At 45.3% G+C, this 24,534-nt stretch overlaps 1 protein-coding gene across 1 annotated transcript in view; it reads left to right on the top strand.

Moving 5' to 3' along the window:
- The window catches only part of LOC121570013 (MAGUK p55 subfamily member 7-like), a 255,999-nt gene extending 235,482 nt beyond the window's left edge, over window positions 1–20,517 (top strand). The window contains exons 16-18 of the mRNA XM_041881459.1: window positions 6,687–6,795; window positions 8,436–8,579; window positions 17,966–20,517. Coding sequence (XP_041737393.1) covers window positions 6,687–6,795; window positions 8,436–8,579; window positions 17,966–18,145 — 433 coding nt within the window. The 3' untranslated portion in view covers window positions 18,146–20,517. The remainder of the gene's footprint in view (window positions 1–6,686; window positions 6,796–8,435; window positions 8,580–17,965) is intronic.
- Window positions 20,518–24,534: the final 4,017 nt, after the last annotated feature.

Raw genomic sequence — 24,534 nt, 5'->3', positions numbered from 1 at the left:
TGATTAATAGTGATGTTGTGCTTTTGGACACACTGTCCTCAGGCTCCAGCTTTATGTTTATATGTTTTTATGTTGATGTGCTATTGTTTTTAATTTATTTTATTTTATTTGTATATTTAACCTATTCTTGACTCTGTGGTTCTTGCACTTGTTTGGGGAACAGGATTTCATTATTTGTATCTACATTTCTGCCTGAGAAATGACACCCTGATATAGTTCTGTGATCTGTGAAACACTGAGGCATTGTGTGTTTGTGTGTTCTTTTTCTTTAGAATTTTCAAATAAACTTGATGTGTTTTATGATTAATAGTGATGTTGTGCTTGTACTATTTTGGACACACTGTCCTCAGGCTCCAGCTTTATGTTTTATGTTGATAGTATTAAAACAAAGAAAACAATCTGAAGTTGTTGTTTTTAAGTTATATATACCATGATTTTACCGGTCCGGCCCACTTGGGAATAGATTTTCCTCCATGTGGCCCCTGAGCTAAAATGAGTTTGACACCCCTGCTGTAGACCATACTATCTACCAAGAGAGTTTTCATCTATATTCTTCGTAGCTGTCTATTTACTACCACAAACCGATGCTGGCACTAAGACCACACTCAACGAGCTGTATAAGGCCATAAGCAAACCGGAAAACGCTCATCCAGAGGCGGCGCTCCTAGTAGCCGGGGACTTTAAAGAAGGGGAAACTTAAATCCGTTTTACCTCATTTCTACCAGCATGTTAAATGTGCAACCAGAGAAAAAAAAAACTCTAGACCACCTTTACTCCACACACACAGAGATGCGTACAAAACTCTCCCTCGCTCTCCATTTGGCAAATCTGGCCATAATTATATCCTCCTGATTCCTGCTTACAAGCAAAAACTAAAGCAGGAAGCATCAGTGACTCGGTCAATAAAGAAATGGTCAGATGAAGCAGATGCTAAGCTACAGGACTGTTTTGCTAGCACAAACTGGAATATGTTCCGGGATTCTTCCGATGGCATTGAGGAGTACACCATATCAGTCACTGGCTTCATCTATAAGTGCATCGATGACGTCGTCCCCACAGTGACTCTACGTACATACCCCAACCAGAAGCCATGGATTACAGGCAACATCCGCACTGAGCTAAAGGGTAGAGTGGCTGCTTTCAAGGAGCGGGACTCTAACTCGGAAGCTTATAAGAAATCCCGCTATGCCCTCAGACGAACCATCAAACAGGCAAAGCGTCAATACAGGACTAAGATTGAATCATACTACACCGGCTCCGATGCTCATCGGATGTGGCAGGGCTTGCAAACTATTACAGACTACAAAGGGAAGCACAGCCGCGAGCTGCCCAGTGACACGAGCCTACCAGACGAGCTAAATTACTTCTATGCTCGCTTCGAGGCAAGTAACACTGAAACATGCATGAGAGCATCAGCTGTTCCGGACGACTGTGTGATCACGCTCTCCATAGCCAATGTGAGTAAGACCTTTAAACAGGTCAACATTCAGACCGATTACCAGGACGTGTACTCCGAGCATGCGCTGACCAACTGTCAAGTGTCTTCACTGACATTTTCAACCTCTCCCTGTCTGAGTCTGTAATACCAACATGTTTCAAGCAGACCACCATAGTCCCTGTGCCCAGTAACCTGCCTAAATGACTACCGACCCATATCACTCACGTCTGTAGCCATGAAGTGCTTTGAAAGGCAGGTCATGGCTCACATCAACATCATTATCCCAGAAACCCTAGACCCACTCCAACTTGCATACCGCCCCAACAGATCCACAGATGATGCAATCTCTATTGCGCTCCACACTGCCCTTTCACACCTGGACAAAAGGAACACCTATGTGAGAATGCTATTCATTGACTACAGCTCAGCGTTCAACACCATAGTGCCCTCAAAGCTCATCACTAAGCTAAGGACCCTGGGACTAAACACCTCCCTCTGCAACTGGATCCTGGACTTCCTGACGGGCCGCCCCCAGGTGGTAAGGGTAGGTAACAACACATTAGCCACGCTGATCCTCAACACGGGGGCCCCTCAGGGGTGCATGCTCAGTCCTCTCCTGTACTCCCTGTTCACTCATGACTGCATGGCCAGGCACGACTCCAACACCATCATTAAGTTTGCCGATGACACAACAGTGGTAGGCCTGATTTACCGACAACGACGAGACAGCCTATAGGGAGTAGGTCAGAGTCCTGGCCATGTGGTGCCAGGAAAACAACCTCTCCCTCAAAGTGATCAAGACAAATGAGATGATTGTGGACTACAGGAAAAAGAAGAGGACCGAGCACGCCCCCATTCTCATTGACGGGGCTGTAGTGGAGCAGGTTGAGAGCTTCAAGTTCCTTGGTGTCCACATCACCAACAAACTAACATGGTCCAAGCACACCAAGACAGTCGTGAAGAGGGCCTGACAAAACCTATTCCCCCTAAGGAGACTGAAAAGATTAGTCATGGGTCCTCAGATCCTCAAAGGGTTCTACAGCTGCACCATCGAGAGCATCCTGACTGGTTGCATCACTGCCTGGTATGGCAATTGCTCGGCCTCCGGCCGCAAGGCACTACAGAGGGTAGTGCGTACGGCCCAGTACATCACTGGGGCCAAGCTTCCGTCCATCCAGGATCTCTATACCAGGCGGTGTCAGAGGAAGGCCCTAAGAATTGTCAAAGACTCCAGCCACCCTAGTCATAGACTGTTCTCTCTGTTACCGCACTGCAAACGGTACCGGAGCGCCAAGTCTAGGTCCAAGAGGCTTCTAAACAGCTTCTACCCCCAAGCCATAAGACTCCTGAACATCTAATCAAATGGCTACCCAGACTGTTTGCATTGCCCCCTCTTTTACGCTGCTGCTACTCTCTGTTTATTATCTATGCATAGTCACTTTAATAATTCTACCTACATGTACATATTACCTCAATTACCTCGACTAACCGGTGCCCCCGCACATTGACCCGTTACCGGTACCCCCTTTATATAGCCTCGCTATTGTTATTTTTACTGCTGCATTTAATTATTTGTTACCTTTATTTCTTATTATTTTATATTGTATTTTTTTGTGTGATTTTTTTCTTTTGGTATTCTTTCTTAAAACTGCATTGTTGGTTAAGGGCCTGTAAGTAAGCATTTCACTGTAAGGTCTACTACACCTGTTGTATTCGGCACATGTGACAAATACAAATTTATTTACTTGGTTGTTGTATTGGTTCAGCTGTGGTTGGTGATGGGGCACGGCATTGGATGTTTTTTTGCAGAGTTTAGAGTTAGGGGTGAATGGGGAGACTGCGATGTGGCTGCAACGCTAGGGACACTACACATACACACACATACACACACATATCAGCTGACAGGCACAAATTATAAGGCGCTGGACAGAGGAGAAGAGTGAGATGGACTTGTTTACGTTGCGCCTCGTCGCATGCCCTCAGAACAATGTGCACTCACAGACAGAAGCTCTCTCTCTCTCTCAGTACCAGTAGGGAAAACCTCCTTGAGAAATGGGCCACGGTCGGTAGTGGTGCGTGAAAGTGGGGTGTAACGTTCCCAAGGAAAGCCCTGTTCCCTGCTAAAAATGGATAGCATCCATACAGTCCCAATTTAGCTGAACCTCTCCTGGCATGCTAGCTTGTCCACAGTAGCTTTCCCAATCTATGTAGCAGAACTTGTGACAACAAACAGTATAGCAAGTATAGTGTATGGCTATGGCATGCCTTTTTAAACATAGGTTACTGTATGCCTTTTAAATAATTTTTCCATAAACTAATATAAGAGCTTGTTAGACTACAGGCTCCTTTTCTGAAGCTGAATAAAATGTTCTTACAGAAGGGCAATTACTATAAATTGTGTTTTTTAAGTACAGTAGTACAGACATAAATAAATAAAAAATCAAAAATAAGATAATCAGGACCAGTTTGTAGGTGGTCCCAAATGGTACCCTATTCACTAGATGGTGCACTACTTTTGACCAGAGCCATATGGGCCCTGGTCAAAAGTAGTGCACTGTATAGGGACTAGGGTGCCATTTGGAATGCACAGAGAGTCGACCAACACACACAACACACAAACTGTCTTGTTTTTAGAAATGTAGACATTCTTTCCACTCTCTTACTTCTGTCTTTCTCTTTTTCATCAAAAAAATACACGGTGGGGCGGTGTATTATGACGGTGATCAATTTGAAGCAGAGAGATATTAGGCGGTGGAAAACTGTTTGTTTGCCTTCTTCCATTGCTTCTCTCTGGAAGCCTAGGCTTAGTGAGGCACACACATACACATACACACACACACCCTGCTGGCATTCACCTTCTGTACATTTTAAACAGACAGGTGTTACTGATTTAAAGTGTAACATAGAAGATTATACAGTATAAAGGATTATTGTGCCAAAATGTCTGGATTTGTGTTGTACTGAAAAAATGCTATCTGAGGATCTGTCAGTGGTTGAAAGAGTAATCCCTAGTCCCTGCGGTACTGTAGGCTTTTATAATATCCTTATTCTGAACGGAATCTCAGTCAGAATTGTGTGTGCGTTTGCTGCGCATGTGTGTTTGGATAGTACAGTCATGGTCAAAAGTTTTGAGAATGACACATCTTAATTTTCACAAAGTCAGCTGCCTCAGTTGTTATGATGGCAATTTGCATATACTCCAGAATGTTATGAAGAGTGATCAGATGAATTGCAATTAATTGCAAAGTCCCTCTTTGCCATGAAAATGAACTTAATCCTCCAAAAACATTTCCACTGCATTTCAGCCCTGCCACAAAAGGACCAGCTGACATCATGTCAGTGATTCTCTCGTTAACACAGGTGAGAGTGTTGACGAGAACAAGGCTGGAGATCACTCTGTCATGCTGATTGAGTTAGAATAACAGACTGGAAGCTTTAATAGGAGAATGGTGCTTGAAATCATTGTTCTTCCTCTGTTAACCATGGTTACCTGCAAGGAAACATGTGCCATCATCATTGCTTTGCACAAAAAGGGCTTCACAGGCAAGGATATTGCTGCTAGTAAGATTGCACCTAAATCAACCATTTATCAGATCATCAAGAACTTCAAGGAGAGAGGTTCAATTATTGTGAAGAAGGCGTCAGGGCGCCCAAGAAAGTCCAGCAAGCGCCAGGACCGTCTCCTAAAGTTGATTAAGCTGCGGGATCGGGGCACCACCAGTGCAGAGCTTGCTCAGGAATGGCAGCAGGCAGGTGTGAGTGCATTTGCACGCACAGTGAGGCAAATACTTTTGTAGGATGGCCTGGTGTCAAGAAGGGCAGCGAGGAAGCCACTTCTCTCCAGGAAAAACATCAGGGACAGACTGATATTCTGCAAAAGGTACAGGGACTGGACTGCTGAGGACTGGGGTAAAGTCATTTTCTCTGATGAATCCCCTTTCCGATTGTTTGGGGCATCCGGAAAAAAGCTTGTCTGGAGAAGACAAGGTGAGTGCAACCATCAGTCCTGTGTCATGCCAACAGTAAAGCATCCTGAGACCATTCATGTGTGGGGTTGCTTCTCAGCCAAGGGAGTGGGCTCACTCACAATTTTGCCTAAGAACACAGCCATGAATAAAGAATGGTACCAACACATCCTCCAAGAGCAACTTCTCCCAACCATCCAAGAACCGTTTGGTGACGAACAATGCCTTTTCCAGCATGATGGAGCACCTTGCCATAAGGCAAAAGTGATAACTAAGTGGCTCGGGGAACAAAACATCAACATTTTGGGTCCATGGCCAGGAAACTCCCCAGACCTTAATCACATTGAGAACTTGTGGACGATCCTCAAGAGGCGGGTGGACAAACAAAAACCCACAAATTCTGACAAACTCCAAGCATTGATTATGCAAGAATGGGCTGCCATCAGTCAGCATGTGGCCCAGAAGTTAATTGACAGCATGCTAGGGCGGATTGCAGAGGTCTTGAAAAGGAAGGGTCAACACTGCAAATATTGACTCTTTGCATAAACTTAATGTAATTGTCAATAAAAGCCTTTGACACTTATGGAATGCTTGTAATTATACTTCAGTATACCAAGTGGTCCTCTGTAGCTCAGCTGGTAGAGCACGGCGCTTGTAACGCCAAGGTAGTGTGTTCGATCCCCGGGACCACCCATACACAAAAAAAATGTATGCACGCATGACTGTAAGTCGCTTTGGATAAAAGCGTCTGCTAAATGGCATATTATTATTATTATAGTAACATCTGACAAAAATATCTAAAAACACTGAAGCAGCAAATTTGTGAAGACCAATACTTGTGTCATTCTCAAAACTTTTGACCACGACTGTATATATAAATAAGAATGGAGTGAACTGAAGTGCCTTAGAATGAGATTGTAATACAGTATGTTAGTCCTCAGGGTAGGTGAATGATAAATTGGTTTTATTTGACATGAATCTTAATGTTAATCCCAGCCTGTACTTCTAAACGATATTAGTGAAACCTTTACTAACTGACCCGCTTCTGCTTTTTCACTCCCCTCATCCCTCTCTCTATATGACTTTCTCTCTCTGTCTCTATGTGGATTTGTGTGTTACAAAATGAATTGCCTCTTTGAAGACATTCAAGTTGTTCTAATCTAATCTCTCTCTCTCTCTCTCTCTCTCTCTCTCTCTCTCTCTCTCTCTCTCTCTCTCTCCCCCTCTCTCTCCCCCTCTATCTCCCCCCCTCTCTCTACCCCACCCTCCCTCTCTCTCTGTAGATTCGTAGAGCATGGTGAGTATAACGGGAACTACTATGGGACCAGTCTGGACTCTGTGCGTTCTGTCCTGTCCAAGAACAAGGTGTGCCTGCTGGACGTTCAGCCTCATGTGAGTCACACAAGTCCCCGACACATATACATCCTTCCCTTACTTTCCCTCTACCCTCCATCCCTTCATTCTTTGCCTGTACTCTACCCTTCACGTTCCCTCCCTCCATCCTCTGTGTCATGTCAGTGACACAAGTACTCTACCACTCTACCCTTCATTTTCCCTCCCTATGTCTTTCCATCCCTCCCTTCATCCCTCTATCCTTCTCTCCTCTATATTTATATCCCTTCGGCACACTCACTGCCTATCTCCTAGAGGAATCTCATCCTTCAGAGGGCTTCAGAGGCAGCGCCGGCTTTCTGGAGGCCTTGACTGCTTACTGGGTTACCAACCAAACCCGGCTGAAATTGGCTTTTTTGCAGATTTTATCGCTAATTGTCCTTATTTGAAGATTTTCTCTTTGGCTTATGTGTCTGGGTGGTGGGGAACAGCCTCTCATAAGTGGCCTGTATGTCGCTGAGTCCCCACAAACCACCAGGGCTAGAATCCTATTATCCCAGGCCAGGCCTAGCACCCTGCCCCAACCCTAACTCACATACACACACCTACACTCACACTCAGACCTGCCTCTGCCTCATAGGTGTCCTCTGTTTGTTAAATCTGAGTAGATAATGATACACGGGCAGAAATACACTATTATATCGATTATATAGTTTGCTGGCATGTTTTCAAACCGTCTCTCCCTGACCAAGTAGAAAGCAGTTAACTGAGCCCCTTGGTAGCCCCTTTTGTGTGTGTGTGTGGATCTGTGTGCACTTGTGCCAGGGTGTTGAGTAGTACAGGTCTGTGTGTGTGTGCGTGCTCCATTCTGGCTCTTTACCCCGCTCAGTAGTCGATCACATGAGTTTCATATCAGAGCAGTGTTGTTGCAGAGCGAGTGATGTTGTCTGGTCCCCTGCTGACTGTCTGAGCTCCTGATGAAAGCTTTCCTTTGCTCCTCTCCTCTCCTCTGCTCTCCTCTCTCTCTGTGATGGAGATTAATGGTAGTATTTCACTCATGTCTTCGGCTACGTCCCAAATGGCACCCTTTTCCCTATTTAGTGCACTACTTTTGACCATGGTCCTATGGTCAAAAGTAGTGCACTAGATAGGGTAAAGGGTGCCATTTGGGGCACCACCTTTGTATCTGCCTGGGGCTTTGGACCCGCTTCCCAGAACACAGCGAGAGACCCTGGTATCGGGTACAGAGGAAGCAGACCAGCGCTGGTTCACATGCCACTCTGCTGCGGTTCAGTACACACACACACTCGCTGCGTGCTACGTGTCAACGCGACCCAGCCTTGTAATGTGTCATTGCCTCAGTGCTGGGACAGACTAGCTAGACAGACTGAGATCTGTGACTAATTTCACAATGTGATATCTCCAGATAGATCAACAAGACCCAGGCGTATCCTCTACTCTCCTGACTAATGTGGGAGGACCGAGGCACTCTTTGTGATTCAAGGTCCTCGTTGTTTGAAGACTAATAACCCCTCACCCATAGAGCACCTTCCTTGGTCGAGGAATTGGACGATGTGTCATCCTCTGGGATTCTTTGTACTTTTTAATTGTTTAAAACTGTATGAATTGTTTTACCTCTAAATAAATCAATAGTTCCTTTTTCTAACTGTGTTTATTTCTCTCTCGTCTGTGTGTTGCAGACGATAAAGCACCTGAGGACGGCAGAGTTTAAACCCTACGTGGTGTTTGTGAAGCCGCCGCCCATCGAGCGCCTGCGGGAGACCAGAAGGAATGCTAAGGTCATCTCAGGCAAGGATGACAAGGGATCCGCCAAGCCATTCTCGGTAAGACACATCAACATAAACCTTTGCCAAGAGAAGAAACCTTTAAATGTTTCACCTTGTAAAAAATGTCACAGTGACAGAGAAGCCTTGAAACACACTTTAAGTTTAAAGTAAAATGCTCCGGTAAAACAGGCAGTGTTTTAGAATAGCAACTTTTTTTCTAACTTTAAAAAAATGAAAAAAATCCACAGAATGGTTAATGGGTGGTTAATTGCATTGGAAGCTAACTTCCCACTCAGACGTCTTCTGTAAAAGTGACGTGGTGAGTGAGTGCGTACGTGTGTGTAATGTGACGTTATAAGGTGGGATCAAAGGTGATCCAGCAGTGTTAGAGTACCAAATGGCCTAGCTGCTGGTTAACAGGAGGGAGGTTATCAGAGACCCTAACAGTTTATTCCTCCCTGAAGCCCACCTAAAGGAATAACATAGACTATCTGGGGCTCTGGGGGAGCTAGCTGTGGTGGTGGTGGTGATGTCATCTTTACTACACACACCTTTCTGCTGCTAGTGTGTGTGTGTGTGTGTGTGTGTGTTTGTGTGTGTGTGCGTGTGCGTGCGTGTGTCTGCTTGTGGGTGCATGTCTGGATACGTGCGTGCTTGTGTGTGTTACACACCTTTACACACCAGCCAGTCACAGCTCACTGCCGGGCCCCACGTGAAACCAATTAGTCGAAGCGTGTTGCCGTAGTGGTGCCGGCGTGCGACGGCTGATGGCTTTCCCAGCCCCCGCCAGGTCGTCTCTCCCTCCGTGGGGCCACACTACGGGCCATAACCCGGGTCACAACCACAAGCTGGGCCGATGAGGAGAGAAGGGGAGGGGGGATAGAGAGACAGAGAAGAGGGAGAGAGAGGGGGGCGGAGAGAGTGAGAATGAGAGAGGAAAGAGAGGAGAGGGGGAAACAGAGAGAGAGGGGGGAGAAAGAAGGAGAGAGAGTCTGGCTGTGATGTTGGAGGTGTGGAGGCTTTCCACGCACCGGTGCTGAAGGTCGCCGTCAAACAGGGCTGTGAGAGGGGCGGGGAGAGGAGGAGGGTATGTGTGTGTAGGCCGGGCGGCCGCAGGTGCAGATCAGATCGGCGGGTGGCTCAGTGGGGCATCTGCCTCGGCCCCGCAGGGCTCCGGGCTGCTCTCTGCCTTTTGTCTGCTCTCTCTTTCTCCATCTCTCCCTCAGTGTGTCTGTTCCACTCAGCTCAGAATGTGTCCCAAATGGCACCCTATTCCCTATATAGTGCACAACTTTGGACCAGAGCCCTATGGGCCCTGGTTAAAAGTAGTGCACTATAAAGGGAATAGGGAGCCATCTGGGACACAGCCTCAGACCCACTCTGAGGTGTTACTCCACACACACCTCTGTGTTCACCATGACCTAACGCAACACACAGCGCAGCAAAGCACAGCAGGGCTCTGGAAAAGGACAGGGTTGCACACAGCAGGTCAGCTCTAACTCAAAACATCCTTCACTGAGCCATCACTGAGTTGTACCGTCACTATGTCAGAGGCTCAGCAGCTATTCTTAAAGTCATCCTTAAAGCATGAAATGATTACACACTTTCAATGACTCACCGCACTGATATACTGACATACTGTATTCAAGTCAGTCTGACCCCATCCCAGTCATTTACTGACAACATCACTGAGATCTCTGATATGGTTTTCTTTTCAACTCAATAAGAAAAATATGTTTTATTGTCAGGCTCTCAGTTATTAATGTGTAAAGGTTAGTGACGAAGCTGTAGGGAAGCAGTGCCATCATACATGATGATGACCATCCTGTGGGGTGAGAGGTCAGACAGAGAGCCTTCAGAAGTCAAAGCCCATGCTATCGACCGTTGTATGACTTTTGGGTGAAAGTCTCTCTCTGCTCTCAGTGAGACTCCTATGAACAGTAAGCGCTAGTTGTACAAACACGGCAGACCTTCGACACTTGCTCTGGCCTATAATACCTCTATTAGACCTATAGTTCACTCAGGTAACACAAATACAACCTCAACGTTTCCCTTTGTTACCTGCTTGGAATATGTCCAGTTGCCAAAATCCTTTCTGTAAACCTTTATAGAGATTGACAGGCAGAGCTTTAAATCATCAGATCCCAGCTATTAAAAGAAAGAAAAACCTTGTTTGGTGAAAATGTCACAGCGGTATTTTATTCTCGTCCTGCTGTATTTCTTTCAGTGAGAATGCTAGAGGCAGCAGCTCTGGTCTGTTAGAATAATCCATTGTCCCATCTAGACTTCTGGAGAACAGACTTTTCATTGTTTTAACAGAGCCGTATACTTGTCTATTGTTTAACCTGTAATACATTCATGTATGTTTTAAAATGTGTCTGACACTTAATATGAGCCCCAAACATTCTGATATAATCAGAGATATACTGTAATATGGTAATGCAATGTCCATATTCCTATTCCTAGTAATAGCAGTATAATAAGTAAAAGGATCATGAGAAGGGTATCTTACCTTTCCCTCTAGCCAAAGCAATGACATTTTGTCTTCTTTCAGAGAGTAAATCGAGGACCTCTTTGCCGAACCAGATCGGTTCTGATATTTTATGTCATTTTAATACATAGGGCATGTGCATTTTATGTGTATGAATAAAAGCAGATTTTCCGTTGAGGGCCTGACTACAGACCAAGGGGATGGCCAAGGACTTCTGCTGATGGCCAGAACTGAGAGGAGACTGAAGAGAGGGATGAGACCTGATGCTGGCTCTGACTCTGAGATCTCTGTCTCTTTCTTGGTCTCTGTTTCTTTCTTGGTGTCTGTTTCTCTTTCTGTCTCTGATTTTCTCTCTATGTCTCTCTCTCTTTGTGTCTTTCTCTCTCTCTTTCCCTTTCTGTCTTTCTGTCCCTATCTCTCTCTTCCTCTCTCTTTCTGTCCATCTTGGTCTGTCTGTCTCTCTCTTGTTCTTGTTCTCTTTCTTTCTCTCCCTCTCTCCCCATAATGTAAACGGTCACCCTTACCTGGCCTGCTATGATCATAGAGAGGGAGACATGCCATGGCATGGACACTAACTGACTGGTTGACATGGAAACGGCATGCACAGCGTCTCTAGGGCTCGTTCTGTCCATGTCCACCCCACCGTCCTGCTGCCAACATAGAATTAAATAATTTAATGTATCTCTATGGCTGCCAGTTTCAGGTCCAAAGGGTTGGAGAGCTGCTGGCAGTAGTAGCTGGGTGTGTGTCCCAAATGGTACCCTATTCCATGCACTACTTTTGACCAGAGCTCTATTGGCTCTGGTCAAAATAAGTGCACTATATAGGGAATAGGGAGCTATTTGGGATGTAGCCTGGGTCACTGGGTCCACATCCAGCAGCTCTAGCCTTTCTGAGGGCTGACCACAGAGGAAGGCTACCAAGGGTCAGCAGCCTCAGATCACTGGAGGGAATATATGGTGGACGGACCGACAGACCGAGCCACTTCAACTTCCTCTCAGCCCAGACCAACAAACCTCCTCAACCTCTTCCCTTCCTCCGAGACAGAGGATGATAAAACCATCATGTCTTCTCACAAAAGACAATAGACCGTGAGATAATGTGGGCGGATTTTTACTGCCTTGTACAGTAGGTACAGTAGATACACTAGACTGTGAACACAGGTCGGAGTCTGTCCAAGATGGACAGAAAGAGAAAGGAAGAGAGAGACAGAAAGACAGAGAGGGAAAGAGAGACAGAAAGACAGAGAGGGAAAGAGCGAGAGAAAGACAGAGAAAGAGAGATAGAGAGAGAACCAGAGACAGATACCAAGTAAAAGAGAGCGACAGAGAGAGAAACATAGACCAAGAAAGAGTTATGGTCAAAACATATTGATGCGTGCCTGCCGAGTGGCGCAGCGGTCTAAGGCACTGCATCGCAGTGCTAGAGGCGTCGCTACAGATCTGGGTTCGGTCCCGGGCAGTGTCACAGTCGGCCGCCACCGGGAGACCCATGAGGTGGCCCACAATTGGCCCAGTGTCGTCCGGGTTAGGGGAGGGTTTGTCCTGCTGGGATGTCCTTGTCCCATCGCACTCTAGCGACTCCTTGTGGCAGCCGGGCACCTGCATGCTTACCTCAGTCGCCAGCTGTACGGTGTTTCCTTTGACACATTGGTGCGGCTGGCTTCCGGGTTAAGCAAGCAGTGTGTCAAGAAGCAGTGCGCCTTGGCAGGATTGTGTTTCGTAGGACGCATGGCTCTCAACCTTCCCCTCTCCCGAGTCTGTACGGGAGTTGCAGTGATGGGACAAAACTGTAACTACCAATTGGGGAGAAAAAGTGGTAAAATGTACCCCTTTTTATTGGTAAATATAATAATAATAAATAAATAAACATTTTGATGCACCAATATCTAAGATGGGAAGAGGTCTGTCCATACTAAAGTGCTGCTCTGCCGCCTTAACAACACTATAAACAAGGCAGGTCCTACAGGACCTAGTTTTGTCACACCTGGACTATTGTCCAGTCGTGTGGTCAGGTGCCACAAAGAGGGACTTAGGAAAATTACAATTGGCCCAGAACAGGGCAGCACGGCTGGCCCTTAAATGTACACGGAGAGCTAACGTTAATAATATGCATGTCAATCTCTCCTGGCTCAAAGTAGAGGAGAGTGACTTCATCACTACTTGTAATTGTGAGAAGTATTGACATGTTGGATGCACCAAGCTGTCTGTTTAAACTATTAGCACATAGCTCAGACACCCATGCATACCCCACAAGACATGCCACCAGAGGTCTCTTCACAGTCCCCAAGTCCAGAACAGATTATGGGAGGCGCACAGTACGACATAGAGCCATGACCACATTGAACTCTATTCCACATCAAGTAACTCATGCAAGCAGTAAAATCAGATTTAAAAAACAGTGTGGACTGTGAAGAGACACACACACACACACACACACACACACACGCACACACACACACACACACACACACACACACACACACACACACACACAGACAAACACATACACACACATGATAACATACGCACTATACACACACGTACACATGGATTTTGTGTTGTAGATATGTGGTAGTAGAGTAGTGGCCTGTTGTGAAATCTTTCATGTAATGTTTTTAATTGTATATAAAAGCCTTAATTTTGCTGGACCCCAGGAAGAGTAGCTGCTGCCTTGGCAGCAGCTAATGGGGATCCATAATAAATACAAATACAATGGAGGGCTGTGTCGGACATTCAGAGGCAGGGTAGCCTAACGGTTAAGAGCGTTGAGCCAGTAACCGAAAGGTTGCTGGTTTGAATCCCCGAGCCGACTGGGTGAAAAGTCTGTCGTTGTGCCCTTGAGCAAGGCACTTAACCCTAATTGCTCCTGTAAATCGCTCTGGATTAGAGTGTCTGCTAAATGACTGTAAATGTTTCTGGACTGGCTCGAAAACGCAGTCGTGTCATGGTGACCATTTAATTTTAGTTGCTCGACAAATCAACTATGAGGTGTTATAACCGCTAGCAAGGGAGACCATTTTAGAAAGAGAGACGTTCTAAAATTGTATTTGTGTGTGTGTCTGTCTGTCTGTCTGTCTGTCTGTCTGTCTGTCTGTCTGTCTGTCTGTCTGTCTGTGTAAGTGTGTGTCTGTGTGTCGTCAGTGTGTGTTTGTGCGTCAGTGTGTTTGTTTCTGTTTGTGTTCCTGCCTATGAATGTGTCTGTATACGGTATATGTATTTATATTTGTGTGTTTGGCAGAGTCACTGAGTGTGACCGTATATCAGTGGAGATCTGAAGCCCAGTGCTCCTTTAGTAAAAGGAGCTAGCTAAATGGAGCTATAGCCGCTCTAACCCTGCCATGTTCCTGGGTCTGAGGCTGGAATGGATCAGCCCATATAAACATATCACCGGGCAGTCTAATACCAGCAGGGAGGGATGACGAGGCAAGAAATACGTCCTAAAAGGCTAACCAGGAAATGAGTTGTCTAGGGAGCTACGATGAATTAGCATAGCCTGATCCCAGATCTACAGTGGGGAGAACAAGTATTTGATACACTGCCGATTTAGCAGGTTTTCCTACTTACAAAGCATGTAGAGGTCTGTCATTTTTATCGTGAGAGACGGAATCTAAGACAAAAATCCATAAAATCACATTGTATGATTTTTAAGTAATTAATTTGCATTTTATTGCATGACATAAGTATTTGATCACCTACCAACCAGTAAGAATTCCGGCTCTCACAGACCTGTTCGTTTTTCTTTAAGAAGCCCTCCTGTTCTCCACTCATTACCTGTATTAACTGCACCTGTTTGAACTTGTTACCTGTATAAAAGACACCTGTCCACACACTCAATCAAACAGACTCCAACCTCTCCACAATGGCCAAGACCAGAGAGCTTTGTAAGGACATCCGGGATAAAATTGTAGACCTGCACAAGGCGTGGATGGGCTACAGGACAATAGGCAAGCAGCTTGGTGAGAAGGAAACAACTGTTGGCGCAATTATTAGAAAATGGAAGAAGTTCAAAATGAGGGTCAATCACCCTCGGTCTGGGGCTCCATGCAAGATCTCATCTCGTGGGGCATCAATGATCATGAGGAAGGTGAGGGATCAGCCCAGAACTACACGGCAGGACCTGGTCAATGACCTGAAGAGAGCTGGGACCACAGTCTCAAAGAAAACCATTAGTAACACACTACACCGTCATGGATTAAAATCCTGCAGCGCACGCAAGGTCCCCCTGCTCAAGCCAGCGCAGGTCCAGGCCCATCTGAAGTTTGCCAATGACCATCTGGATGATCCAGAGGAGGAATGGGAGAAGGTCATGTTGTCTGATGAGACGAAAATAGAGCTTTTTGGTCTAAACTCCACTTGCCGTGTTTGGAGGAAGAAGAAGGATGAGTACAACCCCAAGAACACCATCCCAACCGTGAAGCATGGAGGTGGAAATATAATTCTTTGGGGATGCTTTTCTGCAAAGGGGACAGGACGACTGCACCGTATTGAGGGGAGGATGGATGGGGCCATGTATCGCGAGATCTTGGCCAACAACCTCCTTCCCTCAGTAAGAGCATTGAAGATGGGTCGTGGCTGGGTCTTCCAGCATGACAACGACCCGAAACACACAGCCAGGGCAACTAAGGAGTGGCTCCATAAGAAGCATCTCAAGGTCCTGGAGTGGCCTATCCAGTCTCCAGACCTGAACCCAATAGAAAATCTTTGGAGGGAGCTGAAAGTCCGTATTGCCCAGCGACAGCCCCGAAACCTGAAGGATCTGGAGAAGGTCTGTATGGAGGAGTTGGCCAAAATCCCTGCTGCAGTGTTTGCAAACCTGGTCAAGACCTACAGGAAACGTATGATCTCTGTAATTGCAAGCAAAGGTTTCTGTACCAAATAGTAAGTTCTGCTTTTCTGATGTATCAAATACTTATGTCATGCAATAAAATGCAAAATAATTACTTAAAAATCATACAATGTGATTTTCTGGATTTTTGTTTTAGATTCCGTCTCTCACAGTTGAAGTGTACCTATGATAAAAATTACAGACCTCTACATGCTTTGTAAGTAGGAAACCCTGCAAAATAGGCAGTGTATCAAATACTTGTTCTCCCCACTGTAGTTGTGCTGTCTTGCCAATCTCCACAGTAGTTGCAAAATAGCACAAACAGATCAGGGACCAGGCTAGCGGTGGGGTCAGGAATTATATACACTACATGACCAAAAGTATGTGGACACCTGCTCTCATTCCAAAATCATGGGCATTAATATGGAGTTGGTCCCCCCTTTGCTTCTATAACAGCCTCCACTCTTCTGGGAAGGCTTTCCACTACATGTTGGAACATTGCTGCGGGGACTTGCTTCCATTCAACCACAAGAGCATTACTGAGGTCGGGCACTGATGTTGGGTGATTAGGCCTGGCTCGCAGTCTGCGTTCCAATTCATCCCAAAGGTGTCGATGGGGTTGAGGTCAGGACTCTGTGCAGGCCAGTCAAGTTCTTCCACACCGATCTCGACAAACCATTTCTGTATGGACCTCGCTGAAACAGGAAAGGGCCTTCCCCAAACTGTTGCCACAAAGTTGGAAGCACAGAATCGTCTAGAATGTCATTGTATGCAGTAGCGTTAAGATTTCCCTTCAATGGAACTAAGGGGCCTAGCCCGAACCATGAAAAACAGCCCCAGACTATTATTCCTCCTCCACCAAACTTAAAAGCTGGCACTATGCATTCAGGCAGGTAGCGTTCTCCTGGCATCCGCCAAACGCAGATTTGTCCGTCGGACTGCCAGATGGTGAAGCGTGATTCATCACTCCAGAGAACACGTTTCCACTGCTCCAGAGTCCAATGGCGGCAAGCTTTACAACACTCCAGCCGACGCCTGGCATTGCCCATGGTGATCTTAGGCTTGTGTGAGGCTACTCGGCCATGGAAACCCATTTTATGAAGCTCCCGACAAACATTTATTGTGCTGACGTTGCTTCCAGAGGCAGTTTGAAACTCGGTGGTGTGTATTGCAACCGAGGACAGATTATTTTTTGACGCGCTGCGCGCTTCAGCACTCGGCGGTCCCATTCTGTGAGCTTGTGTGGCCTACCACTTCACGGCTGAGCCATTGTTGCTCCTAGATGTTTCCACTTCACAATAACAGCACTTACAGTTGACCAGGGCAGCTCTAGCAGGGCAGAAATTTCATGAACTGACTTGTTGGAAAGGTGGCATCCTATGACGGTGCCACGTTGAAAGTCACTGAGCGCTTCAGTAAGGCCATTCTACTGCTAGTGTTTGTCTACGGAGATTGCATTTTATACACCATTCACTCCGACTACACCTCAATTTCATACACCTGTCAGCAATGGGTGTGGCTGAAATAGCCGAATCCACTAATTTGAAGGGGTGTCCACATACTTATATATATACAGTATAGTGTAGCTACAGTAGTAGCTTTATGTGCCCAAGCCATTTCCATTTCTGAAGCCCTCCCATTTTGAATGCCTTGTCCACAAGCTGTCATTGGCCTGTCACTATAAGACCAAAGTGGCATATATCAATTATGGATATTTTACTTGGTTTGTCTGTCTCTTTGTCAATCACGGATATGTTTAGTCTTTTTCTGTTTTTAGGCTTTTTTATTTTATTTTGTATCCAATTGAGGAAATTATGAAAATTCCTTGAGGTTTTGGACTCTGTGTGTCTAGGCTACATGTGTGGGCATGTGTCCTTCAGGGTCAAGCAGCTCTCTGTTTGGGTCATTCTGACTGTTTATTTGTGTTTTATGGCAGTTATGTTTATGTGTGTGTTTAGGTCTCTGTCTCTGTCGTCCCTGAGATACTCACTAACTCATGCCCGTAACTCTTTCTTCATAGGCCATCGACAACAGCTTGTCCCTGAGATAAGCAGAAAAAAATTATGTTTCTCTCAAAATAGACAGTAAAATATCTATTCTATTCCATTATATTCTTGTCCAATAGGAGGAAGACTTCCTGGAGATGGTGAGCACCGGCCAGCAGATGGAGAGCCAGTACGGCCACCTGTTTGAGAAGGTGATCGTCAACGACGACCTGGCAGCGGCATTCCTCGAACTGAAGGTGGCTCTGAAGAAGGTGGAGACAGACACTCACTGGATACCCATCAGCTGGACTCACTCCTGAGAACCACAAAGAGAGAAAGGGAGAGAGAAAGTATTTTTGAGAAAGAATAAGATAAAAAAGGGAAGGACTTTTTAACAAAGTTGGTTGTATATTTTATTTTATTTTATTTAACCCTTATTTCTGCCGTGTGTGTGGTGGGCGTTGTTGGATAACAGTGGACTGACTTTATATAGTGCACTACCCACAGGGCTCTGGTCAAAATAAGTGCACTATGTAGGGAATATGGTGCTATTTGGGACGAAGACTGTATCTCTCTCTGGGTCTTCCACTGGGCCCTGTCCAGCGCAGTCAACAGTCAACACACTGGACATCTGAGGGTGGGGCTGGTCTGATCTGGTGGGGCTGCTCTGTCTTCAGATCAGATCGGTTTGACTGTGACTGCCAATCAGTGCTGTGCCAGTACGTACTGTAACTACGGGCTCCTTCCTTAGTGTGTTTTTAATATTAGTTTATAGAAGCCGAAGGGATTTGTATTTTTATGTTTCTGGATTGACAGTGGACGGTTTACATGTACATTTCTGTATATTACTGCAAAGCCTCAAGAAGAGAATAATGGGGAAAGAGATCAAAATAAACATTTTGCCTTCAAGTCTTAAACTCAGCTTCGGTCCGAAATTGCACCCTATTCTCTATGTAGTGCACTACATTTGACCAAGGCCCATAGCGATCTGGTCAAAAGTAGTCCACTATATCGGGGATAGGGTGCCATTTCGGACGGACCCTCAAACTCAGATAAACTATGCCCTTGCCCTTTTTAACGCTTCCATAGACGGTTACCCCAAAATGGCAAAGCAAAAATGTCGGCAGGTACAGTACACTCAACAAATGCAACAACAGGTGTAATTTTATTTAAGAGAAATGAATATATTTTAATATTTTTCTGCTGTTTTACATACCTTTTATATATGACATATCTATAGCATCGTTTATAAAGAAGCACCATGATACTGTCACTGTACAACCTGAGGTGATTTCTGACGTTACTTTGATGTTGGAAGCCTTCTTTCAAGGCATCAGTCAGACAGTATTTTGTCGTCGTACCTCAAGTTCCCCGTGCCCTACTTACACAGAGTGCATTCTAAATGGCACCCTATTCCCTATATAGGGAAGAGGATGCCATTTAGGACAAAGCCTAGGTGTTTTATACTTTTGATTTAGGAACTATTTAAAAATAGATATTTAAACACCCTACCTTACTCATGACGGTGACCAGGCAGCATAACAATATGCCATTTAAACTACCAGACATTGGCTCATCAGTTGTAAGTAAAATGTTCTCAATCTAGTATAATTAGGATGGAGTGGAGTTAGCATTATTTTATTATCATAAAACAGGCCTAAAACAAGGAACCTTATAGAGGGCTCCATAGCGCTAGTAGATTTACAACAGACTGAAACACAAAGTAGCTGCTTCTAACTTAACATGGTTCTGGTTATATAGAGAAAGGTTAGAGTTGCTAGTCTCCCACCCCTCTCTTTCTAATTCCCTCCTTCTGTCTGTCTGTCTGTCTATCGCTCTACCCTTTTCCTGCTATTCAGTTTCTGTATCCCAGGGTTAGGTGGCTAGACTATAAAGTATATGTTGGATTGTTTGTTGAGATTATTTCTGTTTCTATGATGTTTAGGGTTACAGAATTTTGCAACTCTAATCATGTCTGATGTTCAAAGACCCTACACAGATGGAAAGTTAATTTGGCTTCCTTTCGACATTTCATACAGTTCCTCCTGTATAGGGTCGCAATTTTTTATACTTTTTTATTCCCTGGTTTTGCAGGATTCCTGGTTGAAATATTCCTGGAATCAGGAGGGAATTACCAGGAAGTCCTGGAATCCTTACCGGAATTCTCCAACCCTACTCCTGTAGTCTGGGTTTAGGCCCTGCTGGGTGCAGTGACCTCACGAGCAATGACCTCATGTTCTCTCTCCCTCCAAGTTTTCACACTTACACCACCAACCATGGGTGTTAGTTAGTTAGCTCTGTGTCCAGCTAAGGTCATGAGTCATGACGAGGCACCACAGCTATCTCTCTCTCTGTCTGGTGTCTGTTTTCTCTTTTAAAGCAGTTCCCTCTATCCCTCTTTTCTTTTATCCCTTTATTTTTATTGATAAAAAATCACAGATGCGCCTGTTTTGTTTTTTCTGATTATCAAGTATATTTAAATGGATATTTTTGTTTCAGGTTAAGCCACTAGAATACCATGTTTATCTACACTACCGGTTTAACCCTAAAGTTTCCCCATCATTTTATTACATGTTCATGTTATGTTAGGTTCATAATTACCCTCTAGCCATCCATATCATTGATTGGAATCAGAAGTTCACAGTCTGTGAGGATATTGTTCTTCTGACTGAACATTAAATACTCTATTAGGCAAGTTGTATGAGTTTTATTTGTACATTTTATATTGAAATATTCAACGAAATGTGTATTTTTTAAGATGTTAATAATAAGTATGGCAAGTGAACGATGATTGAATTTTCCTCTCATAACAGTGATATGGGACGCTTGGGGTTGTTAGAATCTTCTGTGTCTAGAATTTGTTTCTGAGCCCTTGAGTGCCATTTAGAAAACACCTTCACAGAGACACTTCGAGTGCACACTTGTGTAAATAGAACTCAGATGCTATGTCTGAAATGGCACCCTTTTCCCTTTATAGTGTGCTACTTTTCACCAGGGCCCATAAGTAATGCACTATGTAGGGAATAAGGGGCCATTTGACTGGCTTCACCAGAGAGCAGTGATCATTGCTCATTAATTTATCCTCTAAGCAATTGCTGTCGTAGACAGCTCTGGTGTGTTGACATCCTAGCCTGAGAGAGACCATTGATATCAATCAATCAATCATCCCCTGAATGAGATTTCTGAGTTGAGTAGGGCCAGGGGGTGGGGACTGAATCCCATGTCTGTATAGCTGTCTATTTGTTGAAACTTGAGGCCTGCAGCGTTGCCTAATTAAACAATGGTATGTTGTCTAAAGGGCCAAATGATGAACTCAGGTGTCACTGACTGGTCCTGGACCTTCAAACACAATGGCTTTAGTATAGTAGAGAGGAATCTGGAGAAGTCCTGAGGTTGCATCCCAAAATGGCACCCTATACCCTACATAGTGGACTACTTTTGGCCAGAGCCCTGGTCAAAAGTATTGCACTATATAGGGTATAGGGTGCCATTTGGGACGAGGACTCAGATTGTCTGAGTGGCACTCCGGGGGATTTTCTCTCCAAGCCGATACTTGATGACAATCCAAAACACACCCTTCCATCCAAAACAGGTTACCTCAGTAACATTCACATTCCCTCTGTTCCACAGAGCTCACTTTGATGGCTGCCGTGTGAAGCGGGGCAGGAGTTCACAGGCCCAGGGAGGGAGGGATGAGGAGGAAAGGAGTGGGGGGTGAGGAGTGGAGCAGGACAGGAGTTTACAGGTCGAGGCAGGAAAAGACTGTTGAGGAGAGGGAGATGGAGGGAAGGGTGAGGAGCAGGAAAGAGGTGGCTGGGAACAGGCCGGGAGGGAGGGGTGGGGAGAGGAGAGGAGGGAGCGGGGAGGAGAGTGGGGAAAGGTCAGGGAGAGGTAATGGCACTCTGTGAGGAGGCCAAGGAGAAGGGCTTCACTCTCCTCTTCCCCTTAATTGGGATTAAGGAGTGATGTGGGACTCACTCACTTTCTCACCGTGCTCCACAGTAGTTGGATGTGTCCCAAATGGCACCCTATTCCCTTTATAGTGCACTACTTTTGACCATGGCCCATAGGGTAGTATAGTGGTGCACTATAAAGGGAATAGGGTGCAATTTTGGACACTGTAAGTGGGGACAGGAGAAGGAACTGGAGCTGGACCGTCATGCCAGGCTTTTAGAGGTAAGAGAGAGAGAGAGAGAGAGAGAGAGAGAGAGAGGGAGGAAGACCGAGAGCTCCACTTGGGTTTTACCTTCCAAAAGCCATCAAGCTCAATGATCCATATTTAACACAAGAAAAATACTGCCTCACATCGTCCCCCGGGCATGGGAAACCAGAGCCGTGGGAACGCGGGCCGAGTGACAGGTAAGAAAAGGTTGTAGAGCTTCTAAGTGAGCTCTGAATTTACCTCCATTTCCCTCCACGTCAAAACAGCCATGTTAACGGTGCCTGCTGTCTGGGGTGCATCCCAAATGGCATCCTATATATTCCCTTTATAGTGCACTACTTTTGACCAGAGCCCCCTTTTGACCAGAGCCCTTGACCAGAGCCCCCTATTCCCTTTATAGTGCACTACTTTTGACCAAGGCTCATTTGGGATGCAAACAGTGTCTGGGTAAAGGTGTCCCTCTCTTCCCAGCCTCCAATGAACCAAAGTGACTGGAGCCACTTCCATCTCCACTCTCCTGTCCTCTCTGGTTTAGCTCTTCTCTGAACAGCTCACAAATGATTTGTCCCAATATAGAGCCTGATTCTGACCCGAGTTAAGCGCATGTAAATGGAATGTATTTCCCTTTTTATGCACTTTTCTCTCCATACGTATCATGACCTTGAACTTAAGCTTGAGAATAGTGTGCTATTCACCCACTATTCGTTTTGGGTGGAGATCGAATAAATGAAGGTGTGGCGAAGGTGTGTACAGATATGCTTTATTCTGACTTTGACTTAATTCCCTAATAATTCCACCACCTTTACGCATGAGGAAACCATGAATAAGTTCTAGCGAACCTACCGGATCCAAGTAGAAAAAGCATCAACTTTTTTCAGATAGAAATAACACCATTGTCCATGCACTTTAATTTACAACTTCATAAGAGATATTGATAAGAGCTAGGTAAATGAGTAATCCGTTTGGATAAGGGAACTTTAAATACACTACATTGCCAAAAGTATGTGGACACCTGCTCGAACATCTCATTCCAAAATCATGGGCGCTAACATGGAGTTGGTCCCCCCTTTGCTGCTATAACAGCCTCCACTCTTCTGGGAAGGCTTTCCACTACATGTTGGAACATTGCTGCGGGGACTTGCTTCCATTCAGCCACAAGAGCATTAGTGAGGTCGGGCACTGATGTTGGGCGCTAAGGCCTGGCTCGCAGTCGCCGTTCCAATTCATCCCAAAGGTGTTCGATGGGGTTGAGGTCAGAGCTCTGTGCAGTCTAGTCAAGTTCTTTCACACCGATCTCGACAAACCATTTCTGTATGGAACTCGCTGAAACAGGAAAGGGCGTTCCCCAAACTGTTGCCACAAAGTTGGAAGCACAGAATCGTCTAGAATGTCATTGTATGCTGTAGCATTAAGATTTCCCTTCACTGGAACTAAGGGGCCTAGCCCGAACAATGAAAACAGCCCTAGACTATGATTCCTCCTCCACCAAACTTTACAGTTGGCACTATGCATTGGGGCAGGTAGCGTTCTCCTGGCATCCGCCAAACCCAGATTCGTCCGTCAGACTGCCAGATGGTGAAGCATGATTCATCACTCCAGAGAACGCGTTTCCACTGTTCCAGAGTCCAATGGCGGCGAACTTTAGACCACTCCAGCCGACGCTTGGCATTGCGCATGGTGATCTTAGGCTTGTGTGTGGCTGCTCGGCCATGGAAACCCATTTCATGAAGCTTCCGATGAACAGTTATTGTGCTGACGTTGCTTCCAGAGGCAGTTTGGAACTCGGTAGTGAGTGTTGCAACCGAGGACAGACGATTTTTTTTGTTCTGTGAGCTTGTGTGGCCTATCACTTAGCAGCTGAGCCGTTGTTGCTCCTAGACGTTTCCACTTCACAATAACAGCACTTACAGATGACTGGGGCAGCTCTAGCAGGGCAGAAATTTGACGAACTGACTTGTTGGAAAGGTGACATCCTATGATGGTGCCACGTTGAAAGTCACTGAGCTCTTCAGTAAGGCCATTCTACTGCCAATGTTTGTCTATGGAGATTGGATGGCTGTGTGCTCGATTTTACACACCTGTCAGCAACGGGTGTGACTGAACTAGCCGAATCCACTAATTTGAAGGGGTGTCCACATACTTTTGTATATATAGTGTATAAATGACACTTGTTTTAGATCTATTTTACCTTATAATCGCTGGAGACAAATGTGAAACCAGTCATATGGCAGCAAACTGAAGCATATCAACATATCAACTTTCCCACAGTAAAGTTGATGAAATTCTGTGCCATTATGCAGAATTTAAATTGTACGGCCTTTTAACTTGCAGGGATTGGCACTCTGTAATGTCTTAATTATAGGGTACCCCGACTTTCTCTGTTTCCTATTTTTATCATGTTAAATATTAGCCATTATCAGTGTCGCCGTCAGTAGGCCTAATAACAACACATATTCAACTGCCAATGAACATGTATTTTTATTTATTATTTTATTTTATTTTATTACATACAATCCACCTGCAGTTAAGCCACCAATTTACTGTTAG

Source organism: Coregonus clupeaformis, chromosome 7 (assembly GCF_020615455.1).
Source record: "Coregonus clupeaformis isolate EN_2021a chromosome 7, ASM2061545v1, whole genome shotgun sequence".
Taxonomy (NCBI): domain Eukaryota; kingdom Metazoa; phylum Chordata; class Actinopteri; order Salmoniformes; family Salmonidae; genus Coregonus; species Coregonus clupeaformis.
Note: the sequence above shows the minus strand (reverse complement) of the source record. Positions and strands in the feature narration are given on the sequence as shown.